Source organism: Streptopelia decaocto, assembly GCF_964273445.1.
Source record: "Streptopelia decaocto genome assembly, chromosome: 14".
Classification (NCBI taxonomy): Eukaryota; Metazoa; Chordata; class Aves; order Columbiformes; family Columbidae; genus Streptopelia; species Streptopelia decaocto.
Window position 1 is genome coordinate 7,803,826 of NC_138669.1, and position 24,867 is coordinate 7,828,692.

Sequence of the window (24,867 nt, forward strand, 5' to 3'; positions counted from 1 at the left end):
ATTAAAACCTACTCCACCCTTAATCCTGCACAGGGAACTGTGTAAGCGGGGAGCTACACCAGTCTGGAAACCAACTGAAGCATAAAACCCCAGTGACCATTCCTGCGGCTGGCGCTCACACTCTGATTTCGGGTTATTCCTGGGACTTTCTGCTGATGGAGCTGGGATAGCCTGGCTCAAAATGATGCCACAAGGATCTCCCTGCTCAGAGACACCCCCAAAAATGGCATCCCACGACCACTGGCATTTTGGAGGTATTTTGGTAGAGGAGAAAAGCTCTTTTCTTTTTCAAAACACACTGTACTTGTGGGAATTAAGATTGGTTTTCATGTGGTTTTCAGGCCACCTGCCCTGAGGACAGTTATGAACAAAACCAGGAAAATTATTTTGAAGAAAGAAACAAAACTGAGAAGAAAAATCAGGGAGAGCATTTAAAGCTGCTGGTGGGAGCTTGATGCCCTGGACCGCAACTCCCTGCCATTGCCCCCCCCCATTTTTAATTACAAGCAGTCAAACTGTAAAGACCTTAATGGACATCTTAATTATTGCATTAAAGTTTGAAATGGAAAATTCCTCATTACGTGCCATGAAGTAGGTCACGGCTGCAATAAATGATGATATTTTGCTTGTTACGGCACTGGGTGCCCTTTGCAGAATGGTTGTGACTTTGGGGCACGTCCCAGCCCCGGGGACCTGGCAGGTGGATGTTAGATCAGGTTTCTGCTGTGAGAGCATCTGCTTGTGTTTTCAAGGCGAACGTATCAGTGATAAATGCTCTTCGCTATTTCTTTTCTCCTCCACACAGTGCTTTTTTTCTTCTGTGTTTTGCTTTCCATCTGCTCGGATGGGTTTATTGATTTAGTGTTATGCAAACTGCAATAAAACAGTATTCTTCCAATGCTCCAGAGCCAGCTACTGAATGTGCCCCAAACAATTTAAATACAAACCAACCCTTCAATTCCAGCTCTCGGCAGGAACACAATGTACCTGTGATTTATCAGCCTTTAAGCCCAGTCACAAATTCCCAGTCCCTTTTGCACCGTACCAGTCCCAGCCCGTCCAGTTTAAGGAATATGGCAGAGCTCCTTTTCTCTCACGATTTTCACACTTGCAGGATACCATGAAGAAGAACAGGGCAAGGTTTAAGGTGGGTCTGTGACTTCTTAGAGCTTTTCAGGTCAAAATGGCTTAGGTGTGTATGTCAGGGGTTGGCTATACCTTTACAAGAGGAGCAAAAGGACAGGAAAAGTTAAGAATAACTTGCATTCTGCTGAATTACCTTCAGCATCACTTTCATAACATAAAGTTTCCTTTTTTTTTTCAGAGCACATTGAGAAGAGAATTAGTGGAGTCTGCAGTCTTTATTTTCTTGATTGTGTGACTCTAAAATTCCTTTAGTGGCTGCTCCTCCATGGGGCTGGGATCTGCTCACTGCCAGGTGTTACAGCTGTGCCACCTCTGCCAGCCAAACAAGCCATACCAGCCATTCCAGCTGTGCCAGCTGTGCCAGGCCCAGCAGCTCTTGGCCAGCCAGGAGCTGCCACATCCCAAATCTAACAGCTCCCTCTGTTGGCATCTGTTCGAACCTCTCAGTGAAGATGGAAAAAAGATGGCAATGTATTAATTATTTAGTCCAGTCTCCAGGTGGAAGGTGATCTGCCCGCAGGGGCACATCCCACCTCACCAAACACTTGTTTCATTTGTGTTATTACTCTAAAAATTTCTATCAGACTATGTCTCCTGATGCTGCAGTGACCACAGCTCTACTGAAAACAGCTTTTCAGTCATTTTTCCAAAATAAGTGGAAAGAAGATGTAGCTGGATGTGTTCTGAGGTCCAACATCCAAGTATATGTGAGGATACTGGGAAAATCTGCCAGCCCAGATATTCTCACAGCTTCCCCGTCCTCTCACACCAGCCCTAAGGAGTTAATCACACTAAACACACTTGAGGTCCGTCTGTCCCTTACTGATCACCAAGTTAGCATCTCTGCATTCAAAGAAAAACCAGACAGCCTGCAAATTATTCACTACCTTTATTTTTTTCAGGTCCTTCCATAAAAAAAACCCTCAGATGGCAAGCTTTGGCAAGGTTGCTTAAACAAATATTAGCACAGCAATGTCAAATGGTTTCAATACTTCACCAAAGAGGTAAGAATATAATAAAACCTAAACCTCAATTGTACTCCAAATATTTAACTTATTAGCCCGTTTACAGGGACAGATAATCCGGACAACCCACAAAAACGTTAGCTGGATTTACAGCGAAGGCCAGAAATGTTGACTTTCCTTTAACAATCTCAGTTCCAGATTTCCCAGTTTGTAGAACCAAGGGATGCCCAAGCTGCCTGGGTCAAATGTGAGTGATTCAAACCGATCAACTCGTCCACAGAAAATGGTGCAACCAGCAAAGACAACCAGAATTCACTCCTTGTGCTCCTGAACTGCAATGCTGAACAGCTGGGGAAGATGTTGGGTTTGTTTTTTGGTTTTTGTGGGTTTTTTTTTTATAAAAAAGCCACCTTTTTTTTTTTTTTTTCCTGTGTTGCCATAGAAAAAGCCATGCAAACAATCTGCTGGGACTGGGGGAGGGACAAGGCTGGCAGACATGTCTGCACAGCCTCGGGCCTTTGGCAAGCCTGGTTTCCATTTGCTCTGTGTGCCCTCCCCATTTTACCCGCTGATTCTAAGGTGCTTCCCAGCAGCATCCACGTGTCCTGGCTCTGCAGCACCCCACATACAGGGTTGTACCTGTGGTGGTAACCAGTCTTTTAGAGAAAAAAAGCACAGAAGGAGAAAAAAATACTTTCTTATCTCTCTGGCCCCCGACCAGACCACACTGATCCTCCATTCTCTTGTGAAGACATCAGGCAGCTGCATCTTTATCTCCTAATACCCCCAATAAGCTCAGCTTAGTTTAGTGGCACTCATTTGGATCTCTGCACTTAAAAGGCTGTCTGTATTTTCACTATAAACCCAGCTATTCACAAACTTAACATGGCTCCAAATGTCTTCCAAGAGGAAATTGGGCCAAAACAAAAAGAGAAGCAGGGGATAATTTATTTTTTCTTAAGGAAAATGCATCTGAACCTATAGCTTTCCCGCACAGCGAGGTCCCTTGGGAAATCAGCTCCCAAGTCTCAGCTGAAGTTTCCTTGTAAGTACGAGAGAAATCAAAGAGATTCTTTCAGGCTGCAAGCAATGGGTGCAAGGAAAAGCAATGAATTGGTTTAATATGAAATGTCCCATTTAAAATGGATCCTACAAAGCCAGAAACTGTAGGCTGGAATATTCTCTCCTTCTAGGAATACTGTGGGTTTTGGTGGGAGTACCACTCAAAATAAGAATGCAGAATCAGGCCTCACATAGATAAAATATAGAATTTGGTACCTAAATTTAAAAATATTTATAAATAACTTAAGACATTCAGGCTCAGAGGTGTGTACAGCCGAGTACTCCCCTCTGACAGGGGGAACAGCAAGGATCCACATACAGTGCTATTGATCCCCAGTGCAGAGATTTGCTTTATGCTTAATGTTGAAACAAAACCTGCCTGTTGCAGGCTCTTTGGAAAGCCTCCTGCACCCCTTTGAGAGCACATGGAGGACACGTCTAATCAAGAGGAAAGCATCTGGGAGTGTAGATCCATCGCACAGAACACAACCTGTTGTTCTTACACATTCACAGCACATGGCAAACCAGATCCCAGGGGACTCCTCGGCTGCACCTAGAGTGCGAAGTCAAGCGCAGCTAAGCCTGACCATGGGCAACTGCAGTTTTCCTTGGCTCAGAGATGGTCAACCTCGGCTCAGAGCTGAAGATAAGTGACCTGGGAGAGGAGGGAGCCCTCAAGCTCTGCCCTTGAGCAAAGCTGGGCTCAGCTGGTTCGGGCCATCGGCTCTGCAACCTCCTGGCTCAGCTTTCCTTCCACGCAGGGAAGGAAATATTGATGTAGTCTCATCATGCCCCTGGGTCTACAGGAGACATCCAGCCAGAAGCTTTCCCCTGAATGGAAGCCTTGAATCCATCTCACAACCCATTTTCTTGTACACCTGGCTTGTTCCTGCTGAGCAGATGGCAAAATGAAGGCACATGAGGGAGGGTTAAGGTCAGAGGTACATTCGTTTGGATTATTCCTTTCCTGGAGCTCCAACAACATGTGTCAGGTGGCAGCCGGAGAGCTGGCCATCGTCCCTGCTGTCACAGGATGGTGGAGAACAGAGGGACCCACTCCTGATACAGCAAAGCAGGTCCCCTTGGTGAGGGACCACTCCAGTGCAGAGCACCCGAACCGCAGCTCCCTTTGGGTTAAGCTGCTTTGGCCACGTAGATATTTGTCCACTAGACATGGACTGGGGTAAACAAGTCCCATGGGCCATATCTTCACTGGAGATGTTGAGCTGGATGGCTCTAGAGGCCATCAGCCATGCCCTGAGCAAAAAATGAACCCTAGATTTTCTTTCTCCCATAGGTTTCATTCAGACCCATTATGTACTTGGTCTCAGTATATTTTTTTTTCCCTGTTAATCACCTAAAAAAAAATAAAGTTCTTTGGCACTTGTGCGACAATGACATATAGATGTGACATTTCGGCTGCTTGCTGGACTCATCTCTAGAGGTCCATATATTCAGAGTCTGTGTCCACCCTCTGGGCTGCTCCAAACATGAGGAATGCACAGAGGCCAATGTTGTTAACAGCAGCCACCAGGTTGAAAACAGAAATCCAGGAGCCAGTCGTCTCAATCAGGTGGCCAGCCAAGTACACGCAAATGACACCTGGGACAGGAGAGAACAGAAATGCAAAGGTTCTGGGGCCAGACCCTGCCTGGAGAGGAGAGCAGGACTCCCCAGGAAAGGATGAGCTGCAGAGAGGTCTCTTACCTAGGAGGGCTCCACCTGTATTCCCAACACCTGCGAAGAAAAAAGAGAAATTGCATATTCAAAACACAGACACAAGATGAAATTTTGTACAATGAGGGTGATGAGAGCCTGTCCCAGTTTGGCCAGAGAGGTGGTGGATGAACCATCCCTGGAAACATCCCAGGCCAGGCTGGACGGGGCTCTGAGCAACCTGAGCTGGTGAAGATGTCCCTGCTCATGGCAGGGGGGGCACTGGGGGAGCTTTGAAGGTCCCTTCAACCCAAACTGTTCTGTGATTCTATGGGTGCTTTCATCCAGGCTCCCACCTGACACCCCAGCTGTGCACAGCGAAACACTTTGCCAATGGCTGGGACAACTGACACTCCCTTTGGTGCAGGGAAGCATTTGGCAAATCAAAGCCACATTAGTGCATTACCAGCCCCTGGCAATGGCAGGTGTATCACAGAAAGAAACTGAGGGTACAAATACCAAGTAGACGTTGCACAGAGCAACTCGAACCTTAATTCAAACGACCGTGCAACCCCCGTCCCGTACACCCCAGCTCTGCAGCAAAACCGACACCCCACAGGAATCCTCACCAAACAGCAAGCCAGCACACGAGGGGGCCAGATCCTGGACATTCACTGAAATGCCACTAGTGAGAAACAGAGAGGGGGAGATGGCTGTTTTAATGGAGCACGACTGCTTTTTCATCATTTACAGAGAGTTTAGTTTTTCAAACAAAAGGAAAGGATCCTGGACAATAAATGACACTGTCAGGAGAAAGGAGGAAAGAGGCTGAGAGTGAAGCAGCACAGTAGAGCACCAGGAGGAAAAGGATTCAAATTAAAGTGGTCAGAGAGACCAAAATGCAATTCCCTTCCCGCTTCATCTCTCTAATCTCTGCCTGGTCCAATGTGCCCTCGGTACATCCAGCCCTTCCCCATGACACAGGTTTGCCAGACCAGTCCCAACCCAGCGGGCACTGAACTCCACCGGCCTCGCACACGAGGCTCAGACAAGTGTTGGTTCTTGCTCTGACAGTCAGATGGAGGCAGCCTCCTCCAAAACCCCAAAATGCCGAGCGTGGGGTCAGAGCCAAGGGGCACAGCTCCTGGTGTTATCATGTTTGTTACCTGTGGTTAAAGGTCTGAAGTCCAACAGAGGCGGAAGCAAACACTATCGCCTTGCAAAAACTGGATGTCTGGCCCAGGCATAAAGCAAAAATGCTCGAGACACCAGAGCCTATGACCTGGAAGAGGGGAAAATTAAGTACCACAGCACATTTTCTGCAAGGAAGAAAGCAACTTCTTTCACAGACAAACTGTCCCCTTTTACAATGGCATGAGCTTGGATCCACCAGGTGCTTCTCAGGCCATTTTTTCCCTGGTGTCCTGCTGTTCTGTGCCACAGGTGTGTTGAGAGGGATGCGGTGCTGCAGAGGAGAGGACACTCTGTGCTCTACCCAGCATTTCTGTTTCTGCTCACCCATGTATTGCTATTTCCTAGTGTCTAGGGAGTCGTTTGAAGTAACAGCATGGGGTCAGCCTTTGCCTGGGACAGAACACCTCTTTGGAGCACTCACGAATCTCTGTGCTCAATGTTATTGTTGGCCCGTGCTCTGTTTCTCCATCAGGTTTTTCCTCCGGATTGCATTTCCCATACGCACTGAGCACTAGTCTATATGCAAAGCTACAAAGCCTTTCCTCCTTCCACTTAAACCCACCAACCCTGCTCCACCCGGGTCTCATGTGCCATGCAAGCTGAGCTCAGCAGGCAGCCCCAGTGTCATTCCTGCGGTTTCACCTCTCTCACCTGCATGAACTTACGGACAGTGATGGTTTTGTACCCTGGAAGAGAAAGGAGAGTCACAGTTAAGCACAGCTCAGCAGGTCTGAGCTCAGGTGGCCAAGAGACCACAGGGTAAGGGCATTTCAGAGGGTCAGACTTCATCTCCAGGTGGATGTTGTGACTGAGATCAAAAGGAGCCCCAAATACACAGATGGATTTGGATCCTACACTATTTAACCCATTTTCATATCAGAACCTCACCTTGTCTATTTGGTGGGTCTTTTCCCTACCAACAAGCCCACCTCCTCCCACTCAGATCTTCTTTCCACATCACATAAGAGCTGAGGAAAACCCAAAAGAGCTCTTACCCTGGTTGATCAAATGATCAGACAGAAATCCACTGAACAAGCTCGTGGGAATTGCAACCAGCCAGGGGACGACATTAAACACCCAACCCTGAAAGAGAGTGAAAAATCAAGAGAGGTTTGCTGTCAGAGATTAGTTTGTTTTCAAATATTGCATTTGATAGCCTGCAATATTAGTAGAAGGGAAGAAAAATGAAGTGATCAGCACTTCTTGAAGGATCTCAGCAAGCTCTCAGCTACAGCCTGCACCACTCCAGGGTGGCAGAAGCATCACAGGGCTGTGGCATTTAGTAGCTTTGTTCTTTTTCCTTCTGTCCTGGTGATTCTGCATCCAGTGGGGAGGCAGAAAACTCTGTTTGCTCTGGGAAAGAGGGATTAAATGTGGCAAAGTTTACTGTTCAGCAAGGTGATGTGGCAGAGAGCCACCAAGCCCTGGAAAGCAAGCTGGAGATTCTACTCTGTCCCATGGGTTGTCAGTAAAGCTGGCAGCAACATTTCTGACATCAGCTATAACCTCATTAGCAGCATTACTGCGAAGCTGGGGGAACACAGCTGGATTTTCTAATGCCAGGATTAGGTAACATTATGGCTAGCAGCATACTTTGGTCTATTTTCAATTAAGAGAGCTTGCTGCAGTTGTAATCACAGACGATTACTGATCATTTGGATTACAGCTGCTCAGATGTGTTTTGATGCCCAGGTCCCTGGAGGACCTGAAATCAGTGCAGGCTGAGCTGGGTTTCACCTCAGCTGGTTGAACCTCCCCATCCATCCATGGAGACAGCCCTCGCTTCCTCGGGAGGCAGGACGCCCGGCTTCAGGATGCTCAGGAAGGCTGAATAATCTTGGGTATAAATAATCCTCTTTCAGCTGCTCCTGGAAATCGTACCAAGACCCACCTGCATCTTTCATTGCCTTGGAAACTTTGGGTCTTTGTCACTTTGGAAAATGTTACCCCATAGGACTTGTAGTTTAATATCTCCAGTATCTGAGGTTGCTCAGCAAGTCAACCGCAACACACCACTCTTGTCTCATCCCTATGGCCCATCGCCCTGAGCAGCATCAGCTGAAATCCTCCGTCACCTCCATCCAGGTGGGCTGGGGCAGCAGTGGAGGCAGCTCACCTGCAGAAAGGGACTTTAACTGGTAGGTGACATTGGTTTCCACACTAAGGATTATCACCCGTCCTTAAAATCAAGCATCCTCAAGCCCCATTTATTAAAATGTAGGAAGCGATTATCAGATGCAGGAATGCTATATAGAGCATCTTACATAAGGGCACCACGATATAATGCTTAACAGATGGTAAATTACTGCTGCACAAGCATATTACTCGAGGTGCACAGATCTCGTCACAACAATATGTTTGCTGGTTTAAGAGATGATTTTAATATAAATATCAAGCATGCCATAAAGCGCCTTATACATGTAATATGAAAAGGCATTTGTAAGAAGCTCTGGAAATTATAAAAAACGAACAGAGACATTGTGGAAAAGATTGTCTGAGTTTCTGAGAACAAGAGCACCAGCTCTCAGCCCAGCTGAGTACTGCCTAGTTTTCTGAAATATGGGGACATTGTTTGTGCTGAGGAGAAGGAAGCTTTCATAATATTTTTGAAGTACAAGTTTTTAGTGATAGTTATCGTTTTCACAGGCAGCTCTGTGAAAACCCAGGAGTGAATGGGTTGATGGTCATTTGCAATAATGTCATGAGGTCTGTGCCATTTGAAAACCATTCTTCACTGAGAAGAAAAGCAGACTAAACCCCAATTATAACCCTTTCTTCCCTCCTGGAAGGTGCCCCAGCTCTGCCACACTTCTGCAACCCTAAGGAAGCGACTGGAATCCAGCCTCTGCCTACCTGGATGGAGGATGCTTGCACCTCAGGCTGGATATGAGGAAGAAATTTTTGACACAGAGGGTGGTGAGAGCCTGGCCCAGGTTGCCCAGAGAGGTGGTGGATAAACCATCCCTGGAGACATCCCAGGCCAGGCTGGATGGGGCTCTGAGCAACCTGAGCTGGTGAAGATGTCCCTGCTCGTGGCAGGGGTGGCACTGGGGGAGCTGGGAAGGTCCCTTCAACCCAAACTGTTCTATGATTCTATCTACAAATGCATGTGAGTGGGGGTAACAGCTCCCAACCCCACAGGGAAACCTCACACCCCCTCCTGCTCTCACCAAGTTCCTTTGCCATCACCTTGTTCCTTGCCACCATCACCAAGTTCCAAATCCATCACCCCAACCAACCCCTTTGGACAGGAACCCAGCACTACCTCATTTGCACGGAGACCGGCAATGCCTGTGCCTCAGAGCCAACTTACCTTTGACTCAGGGAAAGTTTCCTTAAAGAAAGTTGGCAGCCAGGAAAGGAGAGTGAAAAACGTGCTGGCCGTGCAAAGCTGAGCGATGATGACAGCCCTAGAAATACACAGCGGGGAGAAAATAATCAGGAGTGACGGGTCACGCCGGGTGGGAAACGTGCACTCGAGCAACCCAATATTTCAGTTCCTGGGCTATAAATAAATCCCTCACAGCGCTACGATTGCTTCCTGAGATTTTTTTCATAGATAACTGCTCCTTTTGGCTCGCACCACTCCTTCCCTCGCTGCCCTCACCCTCCAGCGCCCAACGTCAGTCCCAGGTTCAGACAAGGTTAATTGCGGCAGCGGTTGTTCGAGTGCATTTCCCACCAGTCCCTTGAGTGCTGCAAGAGCTGCCCGGTTCCAAGAGGTGTCGTTTGGGGTTTTCTAGGGATTTGTTATCAGCAGATGCTCCGTGGTTATTCAAGGCAGGAATGGGCTCGCTGCCTCTGCAGCCTCCCTGTCTTTAAACAGCCCTTGGGAATGTGCTCGGATAAGCTTCAGTACCAAATGCAGAATGCCAAAGAAAATAATGGCTAATTAAAAAGATGTTTTGCCAGCAATGAGAACACAGCTACCTACCATATTGGTGCCTTCCTAAACAACTGCTTCCAGGGAACTTTGGTCTGCTTAGTTATCGAGAGGCTTCTTATTAAATAATCGATGGGGATGATGAGTTCTGCAGGGAAGAAAACATCCAAAGGAAAGCTCTGATCGGTAATTTTCTTTGCAGCTGGAGGGAGCCCTGAGAGATCACTATACAACTACCTTTAATCCTCTAACCCTTGTTTTTTAGCTATACCACCATTGAATGCTAAGGAAAACACCTTGTTATGTTGACCGAAATTTTTCCACTGCATCCACACACTTCCCCATCCAACCATCTTCACACACTTGTTATTTCTCTCATAATTAAATAAAATCCCTTGGGCAGGGAGCAGGTTTAGATTTTGTGCAGCACCAGCTCCTGGTGAGCTGGGCTTCCATACCATGCTCGCACTAATAATGCTGTAACCAGGTGTAATGATTTCCCCATGTGTGGAATTACTCACAGACAGCTATTTGGGAGGAGATATTCTGGATTAACCGCTTTTTAAAAGCTCTATGTGTAGATGCTCTTAGTTTGGAATAAGTATCTTGCCCTGCTTTAGCTTAATCCACTTTGAAGATCATGCTCTGTTCAGTGTTTTCACTGGTGCTTAAGGGTACCGAGGAGTCAGATCAGGCTCTCAACAGTAACATAATCCACCGTGGGACTTGAAATAGGAAATCAGCAATGTAAGAGCTCAAAACCTTGTTTCTAGGTTTAGTGTCTTGGATAGAGACACAGCATGTATTATAAAACACATCTGAACAAAAGGGCTTTATGTAAAACCAGGCATGATCTTAGAAATATGGGGGATTTACGGAAAATAAAGGAGAAGAGCCATCAGGTCGCGCAGCCTCAGCAGCACAGGTGGCGGCACTTACCTTTCTCACTCAGGAGGTACTTGCAGGTGCAGTAAACCCAGAGCAAAGTGAGCAAACCAGAGAAATAGAAAACACTCTCCCAGCCGTACCAGTCCAGGAGGAGAGACCCTGCACCGCCGATCACCAGCGTCCTGCAAGGGAAGCCACACTGGGATTTACGGGTCTGGGTAAGAGCGTTTGGGCTGCAGATGTCAGTGGGAAATGCTCCCTGGGGTGGATGCTGCGTGTCACCAAATGCACTTTAAAGAGCCCATCTGCATGGTCACCTCGTGACTATGCAACCTGCCCTGTTCCCTGTGTGACATCTCAGGATCCTCATCTGGGCAGGAGAAATCACTACAGGATCTCACGCTCGCCTGTCCTGCACTGAAATGTGCTCATTGGGGAAAGAAAATGAGGTTGCTGGTGTGCAGAAACTATCTCAGAGAACGTATAAATCAGCCAAAGAAATGAGTACGCTGGAAAACTAAGTGATTAAATACAGTAACATTTCTATTTGGCTTTTAAGCAGCCCTTCCATTTAGACAGTGCATTCTGAGCAGAGCTGGGAAAGTTGTATTATCTCCGTTCATCAGCGAGGACAGGTGAACAGTCTCAGGCTGACCCTTGCTCTTCCTACTGAATCAGGCTGTTTCCCATAGTAATTAAAAGTTGCAAACACTCTTCAAAGCCTGGCTTGAAAAGAAAGGAAAAAAAATCAAACCATAAATCTTTGACATACACGACAGCAACTGCCTGAGGCTTCCTCAGCCACAGCCGGTGTCCTCAAGGACCCAGGAATCCCCATGTACTTTGGGCTGCAAGTTTTGCCTCCAACTGTTTAATGGCATTTCATCACGTGTGATGTCCGGAGACCGTCACTCACCACTCAAAGCATTGTGAACTTACCCAAACTGCGAGCCGGTCCCCACGGTGCTGTAGGTGAAGGCTCGTTCGCTCTCCCGGACCTTCTGGGACAGGAGACTGGCCAGGGATGGGAAATACACCCCTGCGAGCGAGGGAGCGAGGCAGGAGCGGTCAGGCTCCTGTGCCCTCACCAGCAAATCAAAAGCAAATTTAAAAGAGCCAGCAGGAGCCAAACATTGAGACAAAGCAACAAAACCTTCAGTGAATTCATAACAGGGATGTAAAATAAAATGAGTGAATTCAACCCCATGAAAGGTTTGTTTGTGCGTTCTCCGTAATCACCTGCTTCATCATCACTGCTGCTACTGTAAGTCCATCAGTGTCGATGCACTTATCCCAACGGTTCCCTTAGCAAGAGAGGAGAAAAATCATCCCAAATTATCCAGAAGTTTTGGCAAGGACCAATTTTCCCTGAGTGCTTTGAAAGAGTTTAAAACGTGGGAAATCAAGCAGGAGCAGTGATGATTTCAGAGCCAGCAGCCCTTGTCTGGCAGAGATCTCTACAGGGGAATGATTTGTCAGCCACTTTCTCTAGAAATGTCACTTTCTTTTCCCATGGAAGTTCTGGATGTGAAGGCAGTTTTGAGGCAGAGGAGGAGGGGTCCATGCACTGCCAGCCACAACTCGCATCTGAATTTACTGCATATGGGAGGAGGCCCCTGAGCAGACGGACGCACAGACACACACCCAGGACGCAGGTCTCACCTTGCAGCAGCCCCATGAGGAACCTGGAGCAGGTCATGAAAATGAGATGGGCCGAAGTGAGGTGGGTGAGCACCGGGGTGAGGACCGTGAGGAACCCCCATGCTGACGCCGAGAGGAGGAGAACCTTCTCACCTCCTATTCTGGAACAGAAAGCACGCTATCAAAAACAAGCAGGGGGCAAAAGGGCACAGCCCCCCAGGCCAAAACTCAAGTGTTCTTCCCAGTTCAGCCTGTTTTCAAGAGCAAACTTTCCATCAAACCTGTTCTTCTCCTCTTACAGATGAGAAGACCAACCCCAGGACACGACTGCACTGATGCGCTCCAGTCTCTGATGGAGAAGCCCAAGCTGCTGTCACCGTTCTGCTTTTCTTAACCAGTGACGGTGTTTTCTCTTCCATTTGCTCTTTTGCATCAGCTTTGTCTGTTCACATTTGTTGATTTTTGCAGGCATTTGCTTGCGAACTATTAAGGAACATAATTAAATAGCATAGTGCGCTGCCTGGATAAAGTACTCCTTCCAGGCACGTGTTTCTCACAAAAGAGGAAAGCCCTCCTCACTAAGAACAGGGTGGCTGGGGAAAGGAACTGAAGCAGATAATTACTCATATCTTTCATTATAACTAACTGTGAAAGTTTGTTTTCAATTGATACGATAAAATGAAGACACTAGATTTTCCCAAATACGATAGAAACCGTGATGGGTACTTGCATGTGAAAAGATTGCACAAAAATATAGGGTGGAAAAACTGGAGGCATTGAACTGAAAATGAAGATATGACTGCAGATCATATAGAAAAAAGCTGTATTCCTTCCTAAAAGGAAATATTTTCTTCTCATGGTTATTGATTGCAGCTATAAACCCTTCCAAATGGCTGTCCAGCACCACTGGGATTAAACTGTCTGTTAATGGACAAATAACACTCCTGGTGAGCAGCAGCTATGAACTATACAAAGAGCATCAGCATTTATCACATTTCTAAAATAAAGCCTGCTTGATACCCACTACTTCTTTCATCATCTTTACATGTAAGCTTGTGGCTTTGCTTTTTTTATTCCAATTAATGAACCAGTACTGAAAACAACCTCCATCAGAAAAAGATATGCTGATATAAAAGTGCCCTTCACTGTTTCCAGGTGAAAAAAAAACAAACCTATGTTGGTCTAAGTGTCCATTAACATGACTGTAGATCTGTCCTGGCAGCTGCTCTGCAAGAACCGCAGAGGCTTTGACCGTTGTGGGGACTGTCCCTCTGCAAGTCCCCCAGCACATGCTGCTCTATAAGCATAGTGCCAATTTTAATACCCAGAGATCTAACCAGACAGTCAAAACCACATGTGCCCTTTCTGAATCACAGCTACAGACCCTGAGTGATGGAGAGACCTCAGCTGCTTTCAGAGCAACCTGCGGAGCCCCACAAAGCTTCTCCCCATGGACACACTTCACCCTCCCATTCCATCGCTGTTCCAGGGTGAAAATTTCACAGCCACTCTTGAGACATGAACTTGGAGGTGAAAACCAAGTGAAGTGTCATTTCATGGAATCATAGAATGGTTTTGGTTGGAAAAGACCCTCCAGATCATTGAGTCCAACCATAACCCAACACTGCCACTAACCCATGTCCCTGAGAAGGTCATCTCCTCATCTGTTCAACCCCTCCGGGGATGGTGACTTCACCACTGCCCTGGGCAGCCTGTTCCAATGCCCAACAGCCCTTTGGGGAAGAAATTGTTCCTAAGTTCCAATCTCAACCTCCCCTGGCGCAACTTGAGGCCGTTTCCTCTCATCCTGATGCTTATTCCTGGGGAGCAGAGCCCGACCCCCCTGGCTCAAAGCTCCTTTCAGGCAGTTCAGAGATCAGAAGGTCTCCCCTGAGCTCCTGTTCTCCAGCTGAACCCCCCAGGTCCCTCAGCCGCTCCCATCACACTTGTGCTCCAGCCCCTGAAACAAAAGCCTGAGCAGAGGTAAAAAACAAAACAAAACAAAACATGAGAATAATTTCCAGTACTGATCACTGATATGTCCCCCGATAATCTGTGTCAAGCAGTAGCCCCAGAAGAAGCTGCTGAGCACGATGCCGGACTGCTTCTTGTCCCAGTCGAAGTGGGTGCTCAGGGCGATGGCGCAGATGGGGACGGTGACGCGGGCGCAGTACAGCAGGCATGTCCCCAGTAGCAGCATCACCGTCCAGACGCGGGACTCGGGCCTGCAAGGATGGAGAGGAGGATGGGGACAGGGCAGAGGGAATGGTCTGCCTGGTAGATCCACGCACAGGAAGGACTTACTGGTCAGACTGGTTTGCTCAAAAGCTGCAATGAGTCTTGATTAAATGAAGGTCAGTGCAATCCCCCTGTGGCACAGTCGTTCTGACACAGGGCGCATTGCATCTGGTGACTTTTATCACAGAATCACAGATTCTAACTTTCATCCCAAACATTATTCAACTCCAGCAGTAAAATAATGTCTGTCCATAGGCTGCAGGGTGGAATGGGCTGCTCAGACACTGTTGACTGCAAAACAATGCAAAGGCAGGGGAAAAACCTGGTTTATTTGCTTTTTTTCCCCAAACAAAAACTTCAGAAACTATTCCTTAAAAGATAAGAATAACAAAGGAAAGGTCAGTGCATGAGGTTGGAAGCACTTGCATGAGACGTGAGATGCACCATTCTTGCAGCAAACATTTGTTATTTGGCGTTCCTACCCATTCCCCAAGAGAAGCAGCATGTGTTGCCCTTCCTAAAGAGGAGGGAGATGCAGGAATTCTCTAGTGAGAGACAAGACATGAGGGGGTTGAATAGCCCAGAGAGATGAGCAAGATAATCCAGCCTGGCCTGACAAGAAGTTTAAGATAATATGAGTAATAATAAGTTAACAGAATATATGTTTTGGTGCATGAGCATTCAGCCCCAAGAAAAGTGCTCCTGCAAAAGATACAGGCTGGAAATAAGTGGGAAGGCAATTTTCTCCTGTTCCAAGTCAGTGACGTGCTTCTGGAGCAGAGACCCACATTTCACTGCAAACTTCAGGCCCCAGGTGTAGCTGAACTCCTCTGCCCTAGTGTCAGTCTGGGTCCCCCTTTCTCCGTGAATTATGGAGTTAAAAGCTCAGTGAGAACACCCACTATTTGTATTATTTGTATTTGGTTATTCTTACACCCAGAGGCCAGAGCACAAAGCACTGAGCAAACAGACTCTCTCTGCTCCAGAGACGGGGAATTCACTGTACCGGGGCATTAACCTCTGTGCTTTCCACCCGACTAAACATCCCCACCTTCTGCGTGGGAAATAACCTGGGTCACTTCTTACACTGAAATGAGCGGTTATTTCTCTGTACTGGAATTATGATAAATGTAGGTTAATTCCCCACAGCACAAAACCATTTATAAATGTGTCAAATGGCCCGTCATGGAGAGAGGCAAAGGAACAATGAAAAGTAAACCACACCAGGCAGTTGTACCCACTGGAGGTGGATTTATTGCTGTTTCCTGATGAGGCAGATAAGCAACTCAGTGCAAACTCTGGCAGGAGGAACTGGAAGTGTTTCAGTTGATGCTTTGAGGGTTGGAACTGTCTTTGCACACACAAAAATGTACAGAATGACACAGGAACTAAAAAAACCTCACAAATCTTTGCTGGAAGAATAAGTAACCAAGGGCTGACCTGCCTCAGCCAGTTGAGCTGGCAGACAAACACCTTCAGAATCCCTCCTGGTCTTATGTCAAGAGGAAGATATGCAGCAATCATATCTTCATTTGCTGCAAAGCCAAAGGTGATTTGTTTTTTTAATCACCTGCCCTGGGCACCTCTGGCAGCAGCGGCTCTACCAACCTCGTCTCCCTACAGCAAAGCACAGCAAAGCCAATGGATCCTGGATGCTGTGTGTTGGGGTCAGATCAACCCCAGCACGATGACACAGGCAGGTGATTTTGGGTAAAAATCCCCCATCAGAGGTGAGGGGTACCCAGTGATGGAAAATGCTACGGAGAGCCCTCAGAGGGCTGCCTCAGGATGATCCAGCATCAGATGCACCTGCAGAAATGGGCTGTTGCCCATCCGGGGCCACAATCACTCCTGCTATCTATAATTAGCACAGAGATGATTAATGTGAGTACTGAACCTGCAACAATTGAAGTGACCAAGTAAAACACAGCAGCCTGCGATGCGCATAGGTATTTCCTATTATTTAGCCACCGAAACAGTTTTCTAAATTGTGTTTTTCCCCTGAAGCACAGGGAGAGCTTTATAAGCCTTCTTGCTGTCAGGAGCGGGGCTGAGCTCTGCCGCTTCCCCCAGTGCTTATTCTGATGAGCGCAGCAGCATTTTAATGGGATATTTGATCAACGGTTCTTCCTTGGCCTTAAACCCTACACAGCTGTGCAAGGTGTAAGATGGAGAGGAAAAAGACCTGTACAGCTCAACTAGATTTTACTCTGCTTCTTTTCATAATATTGCCAAGGTCTGTTCGCTCCAACGGGTGTTTGCAACTAGGAGAAGTAAAACCTGTGCACAGCAATGCCAGTGTCCAGGGGAGGTGCAGGGGAGCACGGTTTGGTGCTAAGGGGTTAAACCCAAAAAAGCAATGAGCACGCTGCACTGGGGACACGTAAGGGACTTGGGGGTGGCAGGGGGATGTAGCCAGACCAGTAGCACTGGGTTATCCAGGCAGCAAGTCCAACCTGCCCAAGTGCTGGAAACAAAGTGCAATGTGGCTCCCTGCAAAAGCACAACAGCAAAGCGCAGCTGGGACACAGCAGTGGGAAGAGATCACCCAGCAGAGATCTTCTCCCAATAAGCTTCATCCCAGCTGATATTTTGCCAAAAACCCAGTGAATGATTTTCACTTGACTTTTGTTATTTTTTCAAAAGTACTAAATTAGTCTCGGGGTATGTGACATGGTGTCAATACTCTCTTTGATTACTACTCCATTCTACACATTTATATTCATTTTCTGTAGAATCACAACAGTTTGGGTTGAAGGGACCTTCCCAGCTCATCCAGTACCATCCCTGCCATGAGCAGGGACATCTTCACCACCTCGGGTTGCTCAGAGCCCCGTCCAGCCTGGCCTGGGATGTCTCCAGGCATGGGGCACCCAACACATCTCTGGGCAACCTGGGCCAGGCTCTCACCACCCATGTGTTTAAAGCATCAGTAGAGACTTATGCTCATAAAAAGTGGGAAGTATAAAGATGGCTTCAGGTACCACTCACTCCGTAGGTAGCATATATCCAGCTAGGAGAATCCACTCAAACAACATGAGTGTCAAATGTAATCACGAGCTGCCCACACCCACCTGAAAGCACAGCAAGAATTATTTCTCTGCAAGGACAATGATGTGCTTGCATCAGAGGGAAGAGCTTTGTAAATGCATTTTCTCCTAATTATAGTTATCACAGAGGCTGCCGATGACTCACTGTTCTGCTCAGTGCAAAACAACAACAGCAAAGGTTACAGCAGAAACCCTGACTAGCACAAAGGGGAAAAATTAAAACTCTCCTTCAAAACGAAAGAATAATGACAAATCAAACAGTTTTTGTAGGTAATAAGAGCTGCCTGAGAAGCAGAGCTTTACCAGCACTAATAAACTAAATCTAATGGCTTCCCTGAGGAGGGAGGTAGAGATAGCCTGTGCTGGAGATAACCAAACTGAGTCAGAGTAAAGCACATCTAAACCTAAGGAAGTCACAGCTGTTGGTGTCAACAGTGTCACCATGCCCATCTCACCAGCCATGGGAACACACCAAGCATCCCCACATCCCTGTGCCCGTCCTGACCGGACCCCAGCTACGTGGGACAGAAACCTCCATGGGAGGGGACAGCCACCTCCAAACCGCAGGGCAGGTGAATCACCGGAGCTTGTCTGAACGCATCTAATTGACTTAATTGCATGCTGTGTGATGGTGGCGGCTCCTCGCTGCCCGGGCTGAGCTCTCCTGACCCGTCGTGCCGTTCTGCTCACAACAGGCACTGCAGGTGCATCCCCTCCCGCATCTCACTCTTCACGGAGCAAAGCAGCCTTGCAGCTCGAAAACACTTCCTATTTCATCAACCTACAATCACCACCCAGACTGGCTATAATTAGCTCGAGCCCTAATGACTCTTCCTGGGTAGCTATTTGCATGGCAGCAGCCCTATATTTGAGCAGACCTGTCTGATGCCCCCTGGTTCTCCTCCTCCAAACACAGCCCTGGGCGCTGCGTGGTCAGAGCTTTGCTTCAAAACATCCAGTGATTCCCCTGGAAGCCAGCTCCCACTAATCCAGCAGGTCTCTGCTTACAGCACAGCGGTTAAGATTGATTTTCAAGGACGCCTGAGAGACTCAAAGGGGCAAAACCAAGGCGAGCCGTCCCGCCGTGGCAGGAGAGCCAGCAGCACAGGGTATCTTTATCTCCAGCATGTTTTCCTGCTGGAGGAATTTCTCTGGTAGATGCCACAGAGCAAATATTTACTCAGCTTTATTTCTCTTGACTTGCTTCCCTCCTTTCCCCCATCTGCAGGTCTGTCTGTTTGCAGACACTGCAGGTCACTGTTAACATGGACTTGCTGAATTTTAGGCTATCAATTAGATGACAGTTCAGCATCTCCCTCAAGGCACAAGTCTGGACTGTTCAGTGTTTTGAGGTGGTATGAGAGCTGTGTTAGACAACAAGACTACCAACAGTCTGTCCCAGCAACAGCTCTTGGCCAGAAGCTGTCTCCAAGGTTTGTGCGTGTTTTCCGTAATTGGAAGTGGGAGAAGAACCGGGAGCTGCAGCTCCTGACCTGTATCAGAACTGGCTGTGGTCAAGGTGGGCGCAGGTATCATTGGCAGGGCATTACCACCCACCCCCAGGATATCTCTGCCTCAGTTCTCTTCTGTAAAAAGAGACTAAAACGAGCTCTGTGGGAGGTACATGGAGGGTACATCACCTGGAGCCACCTCCTGTATCCCCAGACCGCTCACTCGTCCCAGCCGCCAGCAGTGGCTACTCACCCATCCCTGCAAGAACCCCAGGATGGGGATGAGCCCCCATGGTGGCACCGAGCTCCCAGACACACTGCAGGGCCACCAGCTCCCAACCAATGGCACCCAGTAGCCCAAACACGAGGACACCTCCCAGGGGAATGTCTCCAGCACAGGCATCCGGTGCTGTGGTCCCCCCTGGGGACACACCTGGGGACATTCTGCTCCCCATGACCCATTCCCATGGGAGCATCACCCTTCGAAAACCTCTTTTCCAGCTTACCTGCCTATGGCTTTAATTTACTGTAATGTCCAACACAACCACGGCCTGACTGACGTGATGTAACCACAACATCATGCAGACACTTCCGTGCCAGCAGATAATACCCAGGTAGTTATTTTTAACCCAGTTTGACAGTCCTCTCACTTCTCTTTGTTTTTCTCAAGAACAATTTCTGATTCTCTTGCAAATCTAACATGCTTTTCAAGAGAGAGGTTTGTTGGGTTTTTTTTCCCCTCCTTGAGTTGATTTTGTCGTGGTGCAGACTGGCTCCAAGCCAATGATTTGTCGCTGTCAAAAGCAGCTTTGGGGTTTAGAGGAGGGGTTTTTGCCTTTTTTCCAGCCCACCAGCTGACAGCCACCGCGAGCAGCACACAGGACACTGGCCTTTTTTTTCCTGGGAAAGCTGCTGGTTTCCTGTCAGCACAAACTCCTTCCGCAGAGCAACAAAGTGGTGCTCAGCACGTGTGGCTCTGGGTTTATTCCCGCTCTTCATTTCTTGCTTTTGGCAAAAGCAAAGATAAAATTAGATTTCAGCCGCTCCTATGAGCTGGAAATAGTTGTTAAATTCCAGGTGGAGATGGTGGGAAAACATACTAATAAAGTGCTTACATGCTTTGCACACTGATCTAAGACCATACATGGATCAGCCAGAGATGAAATGCGTCCCTTGGTTACATTTTCCACGTGAAAAAAGGTTCTTAGCAAGGTCACGAGGAACTTGTACAATAAAGAAATCCAACCAAAAAAAAAAGAAAAAAAAAAGAAAAAAATAAATGCAACTGAAGCTGCAATGTTGACAAAAGATCAGGGCACAGAGCTCAGAAAAACAACGTGACCGTTGGCTCCGGGCAGTGTGGTCAGGAGACTGGAGACCAGCTTGTGGCCGGTGGTACAACTGCTTTTATCTCTGGACCCTGAAGAAACTGCGATTATAATAATCCCTTGTCTTGGGGTGTAGCCAGAGGCTGGGTGGTGCCGGGTGGTTCCAGGAGTCATTTGCTTCCCAGGACACGCTGACTCTTCCATGTTGTATTTCTCTCCTGGAGGTACCGTCCAAAATGTGATCCCCGTGTCTACCGCTGGACCTGCCCGTGGCTCTGTGTGCAGCCTTTAGTGATAAACAGATGTCCCAGTGCTTCGGTCTCTCCTCCAGTTAAACCAGAGGTGCCAACACACTTCTACTGCCAGAAGGATCCTGCTTGGGCATGTTAAGATCTCCATTAAAAAGTGCTATTCAAATGTCCAGAGGCACTACATAAACATGGGGGCATTTTCAAGCCCCAAACAGAAATCTTGCTGTTCTTGGCAGAGCAAGAGGAGATGTGTAATAATGGAGCCATTGGAAACCTGCAGAAAAGTTTGGGAAAGGGAGCTGGAGAGGCAGGATAAAATGTAGGGCAAGAACAGCAGAAGAGGGAGGAAAAGCCAGCTGAAAAAAGGGAGGACAAAAGAAGAAGCAGCATGAGAAGAATAAACCTGCCAAGATAACCGTTTATCTCTCCTTGCACTGAGGGTGCAGACGGACCTTGGAAGGCCGCCTGGCCTGACTTTTATTGGAGCACGGAAGGAGAATCCATGTCAGTTCCCGCACTTAACAAAACCTTGCCTCCATGGCAATAACTCATTACCTGGAAATGGCGAGAGCTATTTATTTGCATATGCTGTTTAAAAACCATCCACCAAATTGGTTTGAAACCAGTCAGCGAGGTGTTTTATACAACTCGACCGACCTGCTGGCGTGATCTGGTGGATCGCTCCCTTTTTCTGCTCCCCCCTTCCCATTCCCACCCTGCACTGCCCTGTTTGTTTTAGACCATAAAACCTCCATAAAACCTCCCCAAACAAGAGCTGCGACCACGTGCACACATCACCTCAGCTTCTGTGAATTACTGCAATATAGATAACGATCTGATTGGAGATATGGTTATCCGGCTGCTCCTTTGCATTAACCAGATTCTTTCAATGACTAGCAGCACTTAAGATAGTCAGAATCTCTTCAAAACACATCTGTCTGGACCAACAGACTGTCTTCATCAACAGTTTCTTGTTTTGGAAAGTGTTATTGATGGTTTCTTTTTTTTTTCAAAAAAAAAAAATTCAGAAACTGGAGGGTTCATTCTGGCCAAATGTATTCCATTTTTTTCTAGAGGAAAAACGTTCAAATTTCTAGCAATCCTAGTGCCAAAGGTCGGGTTTTGAGACCTATGCCCTCACTCTTGAGATGAGCGTGGGTTTGATCAGACTTGCAGGTCTCTGACTGCAGGACAAGTCTCCCTTGGGACAGCAGTTTAACGCCAGCTATTGATCTGTTGCCACTGCAGGGAGCAATTGATGATAAACCTTAATTTACCCAGCAGCTAATTGCTACAGGCGACTGTGGCTGCCAGGCGTCAGTTCCTCTTTGTGGCAGCGTTAAACCAAAGCCAATTTCAAAAGTGCAGAGGTGACACGGTGAAGTTCAGGGGCTCCCAGCTTGGAAAAGCCTCTGACCATCACTTCCAGCTGCCCCACGGTACTTCTGCGTCACCATCTCACCCTGCCCCGGCTGGGAGAAGCGGCAGCTCCTGAGGTCGAGGAGCTGGATGACTTTGCCAGAGTGGCAGAGAGGAGCAGCGCTGCCCCACGTCTCCCAGCTCCGTCCCTGGTTTGTAGCCTCTGCTCCAAACACAAGACCACCCTGTGTTTGCTTATGCGCCTACTGTTAAAACTGGGCAGCTTGGGCTTAAGAGTGTTTTTAACTATTTCAGTTCCTCCATTTGAAGAACAGTTCGTGCTGTTTAGCTGCTGCCCAGCTGCTATTCGAGGCTTTATCTTAATTAATTACTATCACCAGTACAAATATCCCTGCGGGAACACTTCGATAAGAACCTCTTAGTGGCTTCAATGGCATGTTTAAATAACTGACTACAGGCCAGAAATAAGCTCAATAGACTTTTTTCCCCGGTGTTTCTCAGTAATTCAACATCTTCCCCCTTTCCTCAACCGTCTCTGGTGGAGCTGGTGGAGCTGGCGGAGTGAGGCAGTGGGGACACTCCGGGCCGGTGGGTCCGCGTCCCCTGTACCGTCCTCCTGCACCCTCGGCGGGGCAGACGAGGGGCTGGGACCGGCGGCATCCCAGCGGGGAGCACCGGGCACCTCCCGAAACCGCCTCTCCAGGAAGGGTTCAGGCTGCCTGACCCCCTCCATCCGGAACCTGCATCAGGAGGTGGCGGAGGGGACCTCCGGCTAAACCTGCCCGAAGCTGCGGGGAGTCCCGGGGCCGGGAAGGGACCGGCCGGGGGATGCGAGGACGTCCCGGGCGAGAGCTGCAAGGAGGGGAGCGGCTTTTCCCGGGAGCGGCTCCATCCTTACCTGGACCAGTACGGGTCCCCGCCGCCATCCCTCCTCATGCCGTCGCGCTGCTCGGCGCTGCACAGCGGCACATTCCTGCCGCCGGCACCCGCGGCCATGCGGGCAGCGCCTTCCGCCTCCGCCGCTTCACATCGCGGCGGCCGCCGGGCTCCCTCCCCCCGCCGAGCGGCGGCCACGTGTCAGCGCCTCCCGCCGCCGTTCCGGGAAGTCCCGCCGGCCGCGCCGCTTCCCGGGGCCGCCGGCAACGCGGGGACCCGCTGCCGCTGGCCCGGGGCGGCCTCGCACCCCGGGCGCCCGGAGGGTGAACGGGCTGGGGTCGGTTTCTCCATCGAACACCAACGAATAGGTGTTGTGGTTTTTCTATTTTCTTTTCCTTTTTTTTCTCTCTTTATTTTTTCCCATTGTTTTTCCCCTTTTTCTTCTTTTTCCTCCTCCGGTAAATAGTTAACAACCCCATCGGCAAAGTCGAGCAGGGTTGACAGCGAGGACTAAGCAGGGTCTCTCCCTCTGACATTTGGAAAGTGCAACACTGCCGGTGAGGCGGCCCCTGCTCCTCTGGCTTTCACAGGTTTGCCAGCGGAAAAGTCTCTGTCTCTGCTTTTTAAGCATTAGAGCTCAATATGATATTCCCACCCGAAGAATTTCAGGACAAAAAATAATAGGAATCCGTAGTTGCAGCTTGACTTAACTCTGTTGGATAGAGCTGTTACCTTGCTGTATCTGAGAGAGATTATCAGACTCCTTTATGGAAATAGATAATTAAAATGATGGTTATCTCAGTCCAAAACAAGAGGACTCGTGACTCACTTCAGGGCAATGAATGAGCAGGCACAGAGCTTTGTGAAGACATAATTCAGGTGATTTTGTGCCCCATGGCAGAACTTCAGGATGCAGGAGCTCCCGCTCAGCCAAGCCACGGTCCTACATGGCCCTTGGGAAAGGGACCGCAGCTCCTGGGCTGCACCAACAGGAACAGGGTGCAGGTGCAGGGCAGGCACCTCCCGTCTGCTCCTCCAGCAGCCACCAGCCTGGAAATGCTCATTCAATTCAGCCTTTGGCAGACTGCTGGTTTGTTACCTCACCCATTCTCCTAACCTGGACACTTTGCAGGTCCCCAAAGAGCAGCCACTTTCATCAAGAGCGGTGACAGTATTGAGCTGAACCTTAGAGAGTGAAGTAGCAAAAGGTTCTTCACACACTGTGGAGACATTTTCCAGGTCTCCACGGCTGACAAAAGCTTTAATCATGAAAGCAGACTTCATTCTTTACTTCAGAATTTCTTCCTCAGAGGAAAGAGATCTGCCCCAAAAGGCCTGTGGCACAATCACGGTCACATAGACCTGCTACCAACAGAGAAAACAAACAATCCAACCAGCTTTGGTGCAAGTGGAAACCGAGGGGAACCACATGTAGTAACCACAGGGCTCAACCTTCATCCTGTTGCAGGCTTTCCTTCCTTTATTGGGACAGGAAACTGGAAACTATAAAGAAAGTCATTTTATTCACTCTGCTACTGTGCCCATTTCCAGAAGAGGGAGCCAAGTCATGGTAAAATGCAGCCAAAAATCAGAACCCTTGTTCAATTGGTTGTTTTTCTAAATAGTGTATATGTTCGAAGCTCACGAGTGCTGATGTAACTACAGAAGTGAAATGTGTGTAGTATGCTCAGAAAAGAACTGAAAAGGTAACCACCACTACAGAAAATTATCATTAACTCATTATTAACTCATAAATCATTAACTCATCCCCATGTATGACTTGGTACTGTTCCGTCTCACTGCTGTGGGATGCAAGCACCTTCAACACAGACACTGCAACATTTCCTACTGACTTGCT

At 48.2% G+C, this 24,867-nt stretch overlaps 1 protein-coding gene across 2 annotated transcripts; it reads right to left on the reverse strand.

Moving 5' to 3' along the window:
• Positions 1-2,016: 2,016 nt before the first annotated feature.
• Positions 2,017-23,500, reverse strand: SLC17A9 (solute carrier family 17 member 9). Of its 2 annotated transcripts, none has more exons than XM_082065420.1 (13): positions 23,032-23,498; positions 14,463-14,660; positions 12,457-12,596; positions 11,734-11,833; positions 10,846-10,976; positions 9,958-10,054; positions 9,337-9,433; positions 7,019-7,106; positions 6,675-6,709; positions 5,996-6,111; positions 5,459-5,514; positions 4,881-4,910; positions 2,017-4,775 (listed from the first exon to the last, which is right to left on the reverse strand). In XM_082065420.1, exons 1-13 carry the CDS (start codon positions 23,127-23,129, stop codon positions 4,612-4,614), a joined length of 1,350 nt encoding a protein of 449 aa, XP_081921546.1. In that variant the 5' UTR covers positions 23,130-23,498; the 3' UTR covers positions 2,017-4,611. The 2 variants fall into 2 exon arrangements, with proteins under 2 accessions (XP_081921546.1, XP_081921547.1); XM_082065421.1 differs by having other exon boundaries at positions 4,733-4,775; positions 5,379-5,514; positions 23,032-23,500.
• Between the last annotated feature and the right edge of the window lie 1,367 nt (positions 23,501-24,867).